The 14046-nt window shown below is 38.0% G+C and overlaps 1 protein-coding gene across 2 annotated transcripts in view; it reads left to right on the top strand.

The window, feature by feature from the left end:
• Window positions 1-14046, top strand: part of Uvrag (UV radiation resistance associated) — a 341523-nt gene that overhangs the window by 53185 nt on the left and 274292 nt on the right. For both annotated transcript variants that reach the window (XM_026387330.2, XM_077797626.1), the window contains exon 4: window positions 10370-10531. In XM_026387330.2, the coding sequence (XP_026243115.2) occupies window positions 10370-10531 (162 nt within the window). The remainder of the gene's footprint in view (window positions 1-10369; window positions 10532-14046) is intronic.

A 14046-nucleotide genomic window follows, 5' to 3' on the forward strand; every position in this document is an offset into this window, starting at 1 on the left:
TGGTTTCCTGCATTTCTAGGATTACTGTTTGATTTTTTTTTTTAAATCTCTATCTCCTGGTAGAGTTGATTTTTTGCTTCTTGAATCTGGTTTATGTAATTCATTTTCAAAGTATTCTTTCATTGTTTGGACTTGCTGTCTAATGACTTCTTTATGATTCCATTCCATCTGAGTCAGGTATGCCTTGAATTCTTTAATCTGTCCATTTTTCTGATATCTCTAGGTTCTCCTGTAAATTTAAGTTATCCTGCATTGTTTGTAATCCTTTTTTCCCTTGTTTTTTTTTTCATGGTGCTCATGTTACTTTCCAACTCTGTTTGACTGCTGTGTTTCTGTTTTCTCCTATAAATTTGTTTTGGTTTTGTATAGCTCCAAGGTCTCTTCTTTATGTTGGGAGACAATGTTTAGAGATGTTGGATTTAATTGTGATTTAAGGTAAATTCATTAGTTTCATTAAAGGCCTACATATTTTGATGGCATATAGAGAATTGAGGTTTGAACTTAGGATTTTATGTTAAGGTCAGGAGATATGATGGTATGGAGGTTAGTATATCTTAGCTTCTTTGGGGGGTTGCTCCAATGCAGGCAGATATTAACAAGAGAATAGACAGGAGTACTTGGGAGTGGTTAAGGCTTAGGCAGAGTATAGACCGTCTTGTAATATTCATCTATTTGTATTTAGTAAATTACACATAATCAGAGTGGTCATGCTTGGGAGGAAAGATAGGGAAAAGGTAAGGAAGCAAACCACGAAAGAGAGAGGGAGAGAAGAAAGAAAGAGAAAAAAAATAGAAAAGAAAAAGAAATGATAAAAAATAATAATAAAATAAAATAAAAATTACAATTTAAAAAAAAAAAAAGCACTGTTAGGCTTCTATTTTCTTGGCTTCCAGTAGGTGGAGCTGTGATTTTCTTACCAAGATTTTGCCCTCGGGCTGTAGGAAACAATCCTTATGAGGCGGCTCCCACCTCCCCCACCTGGTGTCTCTCCAATCCAGTTCACTTAGGGTTGTTCCTGGCCTCTATTTTCCTCGCTCCTCCTGCCAGCTAGGCCTTCCCCAGTGTGGTACCTCTCCACAGTTCAAGCTACACTCTGGGCCTGCAGTTTCCTGGATGTGGAGCGCGGGTATTGGGAATCGGCCCCCTATTTCCTTTTTGCTGCTGGTGGGAGGGCGGAGTTGGAGGTCAGGTGCCTTTACCTTTCTCCATGCCTCTATTCACGCTCACTCCGATAATCATGCCCCTGGAAAGCCGCGTGATTTCCCCGCTGTATTGGAGAAGGGCTAAATGTCACACACCTGTTCTGTCGCTGAACTTGCTGCGATGGGGTTTCCTCTGTCGGAAGCTGGCGATGGTGATGTCATCTCCCCAATATGGTGGCGGCTGGCTTCCTCAGTGGGGTGTCCGGTGTGGAGGGTAGCTCTGGACTGTTTCTCTCTCCCATCTCAAACCCAGAACTCAGCCTGGAGCACTGTGAGGGCACAGTTGGCAGGACCCCACAGAATCCGTTTCTCTGCGTTGCTGGCACGTCAGAGCGCAGGGGCGGGCCGCTGATCAATCAGCCTGAATCTCCAGGCACAGGGTTCACTCGCGATTGAGCCGCAGTACTGCTCCTCGGGTGTTGAAATTCTTCCTCTAGGTTTCAGTGCACCCCAATTTTGCTGAACATTCCTAACAAGATAGCTTCTGGCCTTTCTAAACTCGCTAATCACCTGCGCAGTGACGCGGTACATGGGGGTGTCACACTCTATTTGCCGCCATCTTCCTCCCCATCTGTGATTTAAATAGCATGTTAGGTGTGTTATATATGTTATTTCTAACTTTAACAATGTTTTATGGTAAGAGAGATTCCTGTAGTATAGTTAAGGAAACAAGCTGAGGACCTTGATCTAAGTCACATGACCCAAGTGACTGGTAAAACTGATGTTCAAGAGGCCTGCTGTAATCATAGCCTCTCTTAATATCATACTTCCTCCATCTGATTAAATGTTGGCTGGAGGTCTGATAGAGGTCGGTGAGACTTCTAATTAAATAAACAAGTTTTAGAGCATGTATTTTTAGGGAAAATGTGACAGTTTAGTAGAACCACAAGTTCGATTGAAAATGTGACTGAATTGTTTTTAAATTTTTTTGGGGTAGGGAACTGAACAGTACAGATACTTTTTTAGTTATTGGCTTGAGTGATTCTTAAACCCAGTTTATGTTTCAGGTGAATTGTGGCTGAATGAATTATCATTTAATGTGTGTGTGTGTGTGTGTGTGTGTGTGTGTGTGTATGTGTGTGTGTGTTTTGCTTATGTCAGATTATGTTACCCTGTGTTAAACTGCATCATCAAAGTTGTCCAACTTTTGTCTGGTTAACCACATAATTTGGAGGGAGTCTAGGATGCAATTATAGTACCAGGAACAACAGGATACAATGAAAACATGTAGGAGTGTTATTCACCATCCTTTGGAGAGAGAAATTAGGAAAGGTTCACCATAAGTAATTCCTAAATTGGGACAGGAAGACTGTGGAGAGATGAATAAGGCAAGGGAAAAAGTTTATTGCATACCTGGCATACACAAGGCCCTGAGTTTGATCCCCAGCAGAAATAAAAGAAAACAAAAATTTATTGGACTAAGTTGGGTGCACGCCTATAATCCCAGTGGCTATGGAGGCTAAGGCAGGAGGGTTATGAGTTCAAAGCCAGCCTCGGCAATTTAGCAAGGCCCTAAGCAACTCAGCAAGACCCTGTCTCTAAATAAAATACAAAAAGGGCTGGGATATGGTTCAGGGGTTAAGCACACCTGGGTTCAATCCTCAATAGCCCCCCCCCCAAAAAAAATTCTTGAACTGTTGTCCAATAAATAAAATCTTTATGCAATTTGTATGAGCAACTTAGTGAGCAATTTAGCATGACCTTGTCTCAAAAAATAAAAAGGACTGGAGATGTTGATTAGTGCTGAAGTCCCCCTGGGTTCAATTCCCAGTAACAATAGAATAGAAAGAAAAAATAAAAACATAACCAATTCCTCCTGTGTTCTCCTAGTCACTACTGCCTCGTAAAAGTATCACCCTCCTCATAGAGTAGTTCTGCCTGGTTTTGAACCTTTATGTGACACATGCTCTTCTGCTCAGCATAATATTTATGAGATTCATCCATGTTGTCACATGTAGTAGTTCATTTATTGTAAGGAACATATCTTTTGATGAACATAGGTATGTATTTCTCTGTGGCATGCATTTAGGAGTGTGTGTGCTGAGCTGTAACAGGTTACTTCAGTAGACACGGTGGAATAGTTTCCAAAGTTTTGTACCAGTTATATTCCTACCAGTAGTGGGAAGTTTTTAGGTACTGTGTATCCTCGTGTTGTATTCTCTTCTAGCCCTTCTGGTATTTTTTCCTTCTGGTATTATTGTATTATCTTGTGACTTTAACTTATTCTTCCTTATGGTCAGTTCTAGTTGAGCATATTTTCAAGTGTTTATTGGCAGTTGGGATGTTCTTTTTTATCAAATATCTCTTCTGGAAAAACATGCCAAATAATGCCAATGAAGAATAAACAGATTTTGTTCAAATTTTGAAACTTTAGTTTTAGATTTTTGAGATATTTTTCTTCTTTCATGCTTTCAGTTTTTGACTCTTCAAGACATGGAGTTGGTGGTCTGTTGAATTCCAATTAAGTAAAATGTTCATATTTGAATTTTTCATATCCATATCACCTTAGGTTTCCTTCGTCTTCCCTTTTTAGCTTTTTATTTAGCCTTTTCTCAAGGACTCAGGGTTTTCATGAGGAATACCAATTATATGTCACTTGCCCTTTGGGGGCTGCTCTTATGTGAAGTGGTCTTCAGCAACATGGCCCACCTCCTGTACAAAAGTTATCTAACATCTTTATGTCTTCCAGCTCCAGATATGACCAACTGTTTGACCTAACACAAGTTTTAAAATATTTCCTAGCATCAGTTTTCCTCTGAAAAATTGAGTAATGCTGAGTCTACTTACAGGATTCTTAAATTTTGTGAAGGTTTAATAAAAATATATAGTCACTTTGGTAGTATGGAGCCTGACATACAGAACTTACAGTTACAAGGTACCAGGTACTGTGGAGGTCAATTATACTGATAGAAATTTCCCCTTTACTGAGGGGAAGGCAGACAAGAAAATCAAGGTGATGTATCATGGCAAGTCCTTTAAATAAAGAAAGTGATCTAGTCTCAGGATCCTTGGGAACATAGAGAAGGGCAGTCAGCCCTAAGGAAGCATTAGGGCACACATGGCTCTCATTGCTCATTCCTTTCTTGTAATAATTAAAACAGTAGTAAAATTGAGCAAAATGTTTTTATTCTCTGTTTACAAAGCATGATTCATACTGGTTGAGAAAATGAATCACTTTTTCCAAAGGAATCTTAAGCTGTGTTCTCTGGTCTTGACTTAGCTTTAAACAGTTTTTACCCCAAACTGATTAGGTCTTCTTCCAGTAGAGTACCAGGAATAGGATGTTTTTTCTTTGTTCATTCAACAAATATTTGAGTACTTACTGTATCTCCAAGGTGTTATATTTTAAGTTGGAAAAACAATAGCAGAAAAGACCCCATGTCATGTAGGGTCTGGCAGTAGAATCTGATGGTTCCTGGGAGATCAGGGAAGACTTCTCTGGGGAAGAAATGCTTGAACTGAAACCCTGTGGTGAGAGAGAAATGAACAGAATGGGTCGGGGGAGGCAGAGAAGGGCTCTAGTCAGAGGCCTCAACATCCTCATTTCAAAACTGGAGTTGGACTGACAAGTCCAACAGTCTGTTTTACTTCTCACATTTCTAGAATATGTAAACTATAGGTCCTTTTCTCTGTTGTATGCAGCTTCCTCATGTGCATTATAGACCATGTTAAATTAAATCAGGAATAATGCTTGGCTTGTTCTACAAGGCCTGTGAGAACTGCTCGTACTCCTGTAAGGCTGAGTGGGTGAAGGAGCCTCAGACCCAGGGGGTTTAGGCATATCCTCAAGCTCTGGATCTAGAGGGCTTGGCCCAGAACTCCTGGCTCCAAGTTTCTCAAGTCCTTGATGGCGATCTGGGTGAACTGGTGAAGGACAGGCCCTTCCTGGCTAATCTGTAAGGCATACTTTATTCTTGCAGTAATATTCTTGCCTATAGTGTCATGTTCAGTCACTTATTGTGTGCCCACCCTAGTCAGTGGTAATGTGTGGTGGAGCAGCAAGAGCGAGTTTAAGTTCTGCATAGTTCTCCCTTTTCCTTTCCCCCAGAGAAGAGAATAGAGTTCTCTCTTCCTGCTGTAGCCTCTTGGCTGTAGGATCTAAAATAGGGAAGAGGTTGACAATCCCTTAAGGTTTCTTTTGTTCTGAGTTCTGACTGCTGGCATGTAGTGGGAGCTAAAAACCAAAACAAAAATAATGTACGAAAAAGAATGTGAGACAAATTCTAGACATCAAGATTCAATTTCTGGTACTGTTTTTATTAGGCAACCTTATTTAATATGATGCTGAACTTCGATGTTTCATTGATTCTAAGATGCACATTTTTCATTCTTTGAAATGTAGATGCATCTTAAAATCAGTTCTTCGTAAAAGTCATAGAGAAAGTTGTGGTTTCTTGGATTTGCTAAAATACAGTGTTTTGTCTTTTTAACTTTTTGAGATTAACAACTTGTCTTACTTCATGTGGACTTATGTTGGGATCAATAGGGCTAATGTTTTCAACAGATTAGATATTTCTTATATGCTAGATGAGGCATTTTGCTAGGCTCTTTTCATATATTATCTGTCTTCAGGTGTTAGGTTTTAGCTATTTCTATAGTTAGTTATTATTACTGTATTGCTTAAGCTTCAGAAAACTCAGTGAGGTGATAGCTTGTTCAGTTTTTATAACCGAAGAGTCTAAGACAGAGAGGGGCTTATGTAAGTTAGCAGTATTACTAAATTAGAGCACTTTTTTTCTATATAGCCTCTCAGTTGTCTTCATTGACAGAGAAAAGCTGAAGTTAAAAGAATCTTCACACCGTTCCATAATTCAGTGGTTCTATCTGGTTGATTACCTGCTGTTGTTCCTAATCCATCCACATTTCTAGTGTTTACTCCTGGGTCTGTATAGTGCATTGGTCAGCCAGTGATTGGTCAGACTCTGGGCTCAGATACCTCATCATTGACCTTTGCTTAAGGATTGGGAGTGCATTTCAAGTTTGGGCGGTCTTTAAATTTTCTGTGGCTTTTGTTTTCCACTGGGCCTTCTCATCTCTGCCCCACATGTGCATGCCAGCTCAGTCAGTCAGGAATGTGTGGGTGTTTAGACCCTCTTTGGAGTCTCCTTGGGTGGATGCACGGATTGCTTATCGAGGCCCCCTATAGCTATCTCATTTTCTAGATCTTCCTATTAAATTTCTGGCTAGTTTCCCAGTCCATTGCTTATCACAAACAGAACTGTAAGTTCAGGCTACTGAACTGCTGGTCTTCCCAGTTCACTTGCCATTGCGCTTACTAGTGTTACAGCATTGCTTTGGTTGCAGTTTTTCCATGCTCCATTTCAAATCAAGCCAGTTCTTTTACAATTACCCACCTCTCCCAAATAGAACAGCTTTGCATACCGAAATGGAGATGGGCATAAAAGCATCCCTGGGTAAGAATGCCACATACTTCCCTGTTCTTAACCTGAAGACATTGAATTTTTTATTAACAATTGATCCCCAATTTGGTTGATTTTTCACGGCCCTGAAATTGTTGTTCAACTGTTTTGTCCAGGTTCATTGTTAGATTTTTTGGAGAAAGTTTGCTGAGCTACTTAATTTGCAATGTGAGAAATTCCATCTCTCCTTTAGATTTACTCTTATATTTACCACTTTTTTGGTATTCATTCATTCTTGCAACACAAATGTTCTATCTGGATTCACTTTCCATGTGTCTTAAAGTACATCCTCTAGAATTTTCTTTAATGAGTATGTGCTGGTGTCACATGCATTATTATTTATGAAGAATATTCTACTGCAGGTAGAATTCTAGGTTGTCAGCTGGGTGTAGTGGCATATACCTATAGTCCTAGTGACTTGGGAGGCTGAGGCTTGAGGATTGCAGGTTCAAGGTCAGACTCAGCACCTTAGTGAGGCCCTATCTTGAAATAAAAAATAGAAGGACCAGGGATGTGGTTCAGTAGTAAAGTACCTACCTCTGGTTCAACCACCAGTATCCATAAATAAATAAATAAATAAATAAATAAATAAATAAATAAATAAATAAATTCTGTGTTGTCATTTATTTTCAGGACATCGAAAGCACAACTCCATTGCTTTCTGGCTTCTGTTCTTGCTGTTGAGAAGTCAGTAGTTTATGTATGATTTCTTTAAAGGTCATTTTCCTGAGGGAGCACTTAGGATTCTACCTTTGTTCTATGTTTTGTTTTTTTCTTTCTCTTTTTGTTACTGGGGATTGAATCCAAGCATGCTTTGCCACTGAGATATATTGCCAGTCTTTTTTATTTTTTTAAATTTTGAGACAGGGTCTTGCTATGTTACTGAAGGTCTTGGTAAGTTGCTGAGGCTGGCCTCAAACTTGAGTCTCCTGTGTCAGCCTCCCAAATTGCTAGGTTTATAGGTGTGTGCCACTTCATCCTGCTTGGTGTTCTGTAGTTTCATTTTTCACTTTATATGTCTTGATATGGTTTTACTTTTATTTACCTTACTTGGAATCTGTTGGATATTTTGGTCCTGAGAATTAATGTTTTTTTGCTTTCTTTTGTTTTTATTGATTGATTGTGGTACTGGCAATTGAACCCAAGGGTGCTTTACCATTGGGCTACATCCTCAGCCCTTTACATTTTTTTGAGACAGGATCTCACTAATTTGCTGAGGCTGGCCTCAAATTTGTGATCCTCCTGCCTCAGCCTCATGAGTCTCTGGGATCACAGTCTTGCGTCACTGCACCTGGCTTTTGTTTTTAAATCAGTCTAGGAAATTGATACTATTTCTTCAAGTAGTGCTGTGTCCTCTTCATTTATCCATTTTCTATTTCTAGATTGTATGTTAAATGCATTTTAGATCTTTTCACTCTATCATGTGTGTTTTTAAAAGTTTTCTCCATATTTTTCTTTTCTCTTTTGCTGCTTTGTGTATAATTACTTACTCAGAGACTTTCTTTCCCCCCATTCTTCTTGACTACACACATTTAACATAGGAGTTTGGTGGGATTTAGTTCTGTTTCACTCATGGACTGAGGGTATACAGCCCTTTCATGGTCCCCACTCAGTGTGGAGAGCGACTTCTCTAAGATGTGAGTGGGGCTTGTACTTGGGTCTTGAATTATGTCTTTGTGTCTCTTGAAGACTGCCAGGACCAAAGTCCTAAGTTTATATAGGTCAGCAGTGGCTTGCAGACAAAAGTCTTCTAGACCCCACAGTTCTCTGGGTTTTTGCCTTCTTGGTTTAGATTTTTTAAAAATATTTTAGCTAACATTTTTCATTATTTTCAATGGGAAGATTGCCCAACCTGTCATTATCAGAAGTGGGTAGGTTCCTTCTATTCACCCCTTGGACAGTATTTTCTTTTATATTTGCTCTCCACATATTTACCATCACCAGTGTTCTTCGTTCCTTCTTCTTTTTTTAAAAAAATATTTTTTTAGTTGTTAATGGACCTTTACTTATTTTTCTGTGGTGCTGAGAATCGAACCCAGTGTCTCACACATGCCAGGCAGCGCTCTACCACTGAGCCACAACTCCAGCCCTTTATATTCCTTCTTGTAAATCCAGGATTCTATCTGGTATCATTTTTCTTCAGTCTGAAGAACTTCTAGCATTTCTCATGGTATTAGTCGGCATGTTATTTGTAAACCTTAATGGAATCCTCACATTTAAATGAAATTCAGCCCCTATGTAGCAGGACTGCTAAAACAATGATAATGAGATAGTAACTGGGGATCATATAAGTATGGAATCCTGCTGGTCTTAGATTAGAATTCTAAAACAATAACTCCGGGAATGTTCAACCACTGAACTACATTCTAGCCCTTTTAATTTTATTTTTGAGATAAGGTCTTGATAAGTTGCCACGGCTTGCCTTAAACTTGCAGTCCTCCTTATTTAGCTTCCCAGATGCTGGGATTACAGGTGTGTGCCACCACAGTTGGCTTGGGATTTAGTTTTTATATAGCCCAATACAAAAATGATTATAAAATGTGCTTACACTTTTATCATCATGCCATTTAGCCCTTTTTCTCCCTCTGGGCTTTGGGTTTTCTCCACATCCCCTCCTACTTTGTTCAGGAAAAAACTGCCACAAAGCCAAGAACAGTTACTCTTATGAAGACCTTTTTATTTACTGATTTAAATAATATGAATGTTGCTAATTTAATAAGATTGGTTATGTTTACCTTCATCAAAGAAAGCCCAAACATTTACTCTAGAGGAAATGAAAGCAATTGATACTTCATATTTAGTTTCTTTTGATGTTATTAAAAACCCTTAGAATTTTGACTTTTCAGAGAGTATTTCAACTAACTACATAAAAAGTAATGTTCATTCATTGCGTAAAGCTGATCTTGTCACTTCTAACTTTAAAATTTCAATGGCTCAATCTCTTATACAGAGTAGTGTTGGCTCCTCGGCAAGGTATAAAAGATCCTTCTGTTTGTTTAGTCCTTGATTCTCTCTCCATCTTTGTGTCTTTCCACTCCTGCCAACAGTTGTTCTTAGTTCCCTGACCACACTTTGCTATTTCACACCTTTGATCCCCGGTGTGTCATGTTTCTTTTGCCTGGAATTCCTTATTTTAGTCTGGTAAAACCTGCTTGTTCTTTAAAAGCTGAATTTCACAGCTTCTGATTCTTGCTCTGTTCCTTTAGAACTTAATATTCCTTCCCATGCTACTGTGTAGCTTTTGCATAATTCTGTTATTGAACTTTTTATGAAACAATATGATTATTTTTATTTATTTATTTCACTGCTGGGGATTAAACACAGTGCCTTGCACATGCTACACAAGTGTTCTATCATTGATTTACATCCCCTGTGATATAATTATGTTAAATAGAGATTTGAACTCCACTGTGAGTTAGAGGCTCTCTGGGTGTATTGTTTATGCTTTGGCTTTTAATAATTATTTATTAAGTGTTGAATAAATGAATGAATTGCCATTTAAAGTCACATTAATGAGACATGGGATTTTATGCTCCTTCTAGAGACTATAATAAGTAAGCAGATAAATTCAGAAGTACCATTATCACCCTCTTTGTATTAATTGGACTATCTCTTGGTTCACTTAATTTTGAAATTTCATATATTTATGAAATCTTTTGATTTTTAAAAACAAAATGTTTTGCTACCTAATTGAAATAATTATAAACAAGTTAGAGTTTTAAAGCATGTTTTAATTTCCATGAACAGAATCCAACATGGCGGAGTCTCGATTTTGGAATAATGCCAGACCGTCTTGATACATCTGTTTCTTGCTTTGTGGTGAAGATTTGGGGTGGAAAGGAGGACATCTACCAGCTGTTGATTGAATGGAAAGTCTGTTTGGATGGACTGAAGTACTTGGGTCAGCAGGTAATTTTTAGATTTTAGACTGTGATTTTCAGTGGTTGTCATTTCCAAATTAACCTAACCTTTGTATTGATGCTTCTGTCTCTACATTTTCTGTTATACAGAGAGATCTTTATGATTCTTTACATAGGCTATTGTTTATTTCTGTTCCTTTTATTGTTAGGTTTGAATTGTTGTCTAGTTTAAAAAATATATTTAACTGAAGAAACTTATGCAGAAACACCATAATCTGCTAATTTAAGGGTTTCTTTTTTGTGTGTATGTTTCCAAGAAAGGATATGCTTTCTCACATCATTCCGCTTTTTCTGTCTTATTGGATATTCACCTCTAGAATCTGATGAAAATTAAGTTGAAATAAGAGATATGCCATTATATACCTCTCTTTTGACCAGTGAAGTGGGGTTATTCCAGAAATAAGAAGAGCTACTGTTTATTGAACACAGGGATGACAAATGCCTGGATTATGTACTACTACCTTTCCTCTATCTTTGTTGTTACCAGTGACTGATGTAGTTTACTGATACTAGCTAGCACTCTCCTTCCCGAGCCTAAAAGTATGGTTGTTTCTAATAGTATTACAGGACACAGCTAGCAATCATAGTTGCATATGAAATGAAACCTGTTTGCCATCCCAGACATAGGTTATCATCATTAAGGTTTGTAGCAGCCTTATGAAGGGAAACTACTCAATATTACACAGATGGGTAGAGCTAGGATTTAAATACAGGCCTGGATGACTTAATAAATCATTCTCTTTGTGCTATGCTACACTGGTTTGTATATGTGTGATATTTGGTAACCTGTAGCCCCACTTTAGAATGAGTGCCTTTTTAATTTTGTGACCCTTATGGTGTTACTATTAGAAGTAACACTAAAATGTTAGTCATAGATTATTTACAACATCCTTGATTTTTAAAAAATATTTATTTAATGTATATGTTCTGGTTTGTTTCTTTTTAAAGAAACAATTTAATCCTGCATTTTTTTTTCAGATTGAAAAAATTCTCCACCTTCATTTTGTTTACTGTATTTTAACTTAAACATTTTTAATTAAATTATATTTTGTTTTTATAGTGCTGGGGATTGAACCCAGGGTCTTGAGCCTGCTGGGCAGGTGTTCTACCATTGAGCTATATCCCAGCCCTACAACAGATCTCTTGGACTAACTGAAATTGTATATTTTTAAATTAACATCTCTTCCTGCATAGCCCCTGAAAACCACCACCTACTTACTACTTCTTTGAGTTAAACATATTTAGATTCCATGTACTAGTGAGGCCTTGTTCTTATCATATTCTTATTTATTTTGTGTCTTTCTATAGTGACCGGAGCAGTGCATTTAATATTTATGTTCCTTTCTTAACTTAATTCTAATTTCCTACAATTGTTGAATCTTTTTATCTTGTCCTGTTTTAGAGCTGGTCTTTTAAAAATATTTTGAGTCCTAGGGGTTGAACCCAGGACCTTGCACCATAGTAAGTACATACTTAACCACTGAACTACATCTCCAGACCCTAGGGCTCATCTTAATTAAAACTTGTAAAACAATGACTTTTGGTGTAAGCCTTTTTTCTTCTCTTTTGGTACCAGATATACTTGTTGCCTTTAGACTGGTACTGAGGCATATACTCTGTTCTCTTCCCACATGCCACACCTGGCTCTCTCCAGTATGTGCTTATTGCTCATCTGAAACTATCTACATTTTGTGGAAAATGGTGGTTCTTAACATATTGTTGCAGGTCTGTAGTCTGGAATTGAGATTTTTGGCTAATGAAGGTAGTTTTAATCATGTGTTTCAACTCACACATTCCTTAGGTAATGTTCAAGTTCTCAAATGAGCTTGTCTCTAATCTACCCTATTTCAGAAAGTCAGCATTTGGGTATCTCCTTAGGAAGTTGGCCATGGAAGGAAGTATGCTGGAGTAATAGAAAACTAAAATAAAGGAAAAATTATGTTTTTTAAAGCCAATTAGAAACTTAATAAAATTGTAGAAAGTAAAAATACCTATGAAATAATTAGGTATAACAAGTAACATACTACTAAAGACCAGATAAAATAGAATTACAAACTTTTAGAAGAAAGTAAGACGTAAGATTGTAAGGGACCGCCGATCGACGGAGGAAGAGACCGCTAAGAGACTGACTCATGCAACAGCAAAAGGGGGTTTATTGTAGATCCAGCGCGCTGGGGCTCCGTGCTCACTCAAGAAGGGAGAGCGGCCAAGAGCCCTGAGCAGGGGTTGAGCAGTGCTTAAGTACACTTTTTGGGGAGGGCGGGGGCTTTGCATACATCAGAGCAAATCATCATGAGGCGCGGGAAAATCTAACAACAACTCTCAAACATGATTAGTACATTCATTGGCGGGAACAAGTCGGGCGGGGGTGATAGGTCAGTCCTGAAGGGGGTGTACATTCAAACTGATTGGTTTAGGCCCTGAGGTGCCTACGTGCTGAGCTGCACTGGGTCCAAGTTGTTAAGCAACTAGGGGGAATTCCTACACATATCTAATGGGCAGTCCCGGGAATTGTCTTAACAGCTACAGGAATTTCGGACTTTGAGTGTAGCTTAGAAACTTAACAATACCTGGTCCTTTACATTTTAACTCTGGCTTTGCAGCTTAGAAACTTTACAATACCTGGTTCTTTACATTTTAACTTCAGTTTCTTTTACCATTTCAAGATATATTAGGATAAAAGGCAGAATTGGTTAAGTTCATTGTTCTTAGTGTTAAGGATTCAGAGTAGAAGACAAGATTTTTTAGGCCACGTAAACTGATAATGATGAATACCTTCATCGAGAGCTATGGAAGTGCATAGAAGAAGTATTTAGACCAAATTAGAGAGTCTGAGAGAGGGATGACTTCAGAATAAAGTTGTTTTTTTTTTTTTTTCCTTAAGCCAGGTGTATTGAGGTATAATGTACATACAATGAATTTATCCTTTTAAAGGGTATGGTGAAGTTGACAATGTAGAGTAATCATCTCCCATAGTGAATAATGCAGTGAACATTTAAGTATAGTTCTTTGTGTTGACATAAATATCTTTCTTTTGGGTAAATTCTGAGGAATGGAATTGCTGAGTCTAATGGTTAAGCACATATTGAAATTTACATGATACTGCCAGATGGTCTCCCAAGTGAATATGACATTCAGCATTCCCATCAGCAATGTGTAATAGTTCCATTTGTTCCCCATCTTTGTTAACACTTCCTACTGTTAGTCTTTTTTAGTCATTCTAATGGTTTAAAGTGATATCATTGTAATTTTAATTTTAATTTGCCTAATGTCAAAAAGGATATTGAGGGCTGGGGATGTGGCTCAAGCAGTGGTAGGGTGCTCACCTGGCACTCATGTGGCCCCCAGGTTCGATCCTCAGCACCACTTACAAAGATGTTGTGTCCACTGAAAACTAAAAAATAAATATTAAAATTCTCTCTCTCTAAAAAAAAAAAAAAATGAAAAAAGAAAAAAAAAGGATATTGAGCATCATACAAGTATAATGCCAGTCTTGTTTTTCTT

Source organism: Urocitellus parryii, chromosome 4 (genome assembly GCF_045843805.1).
Source record: "Urocitellus parryii isolate mUroPar1 chromosome 4, mUroPar1.hap1, whole genome shotgun sequence".
In the NCBI taxonomy this organism is placed as follows: Eukaryota; Metazoa; Chordata; class Mammalia; order Rodentia; family Sciuridae; genus Urocitellus; species Urocitellus parryii.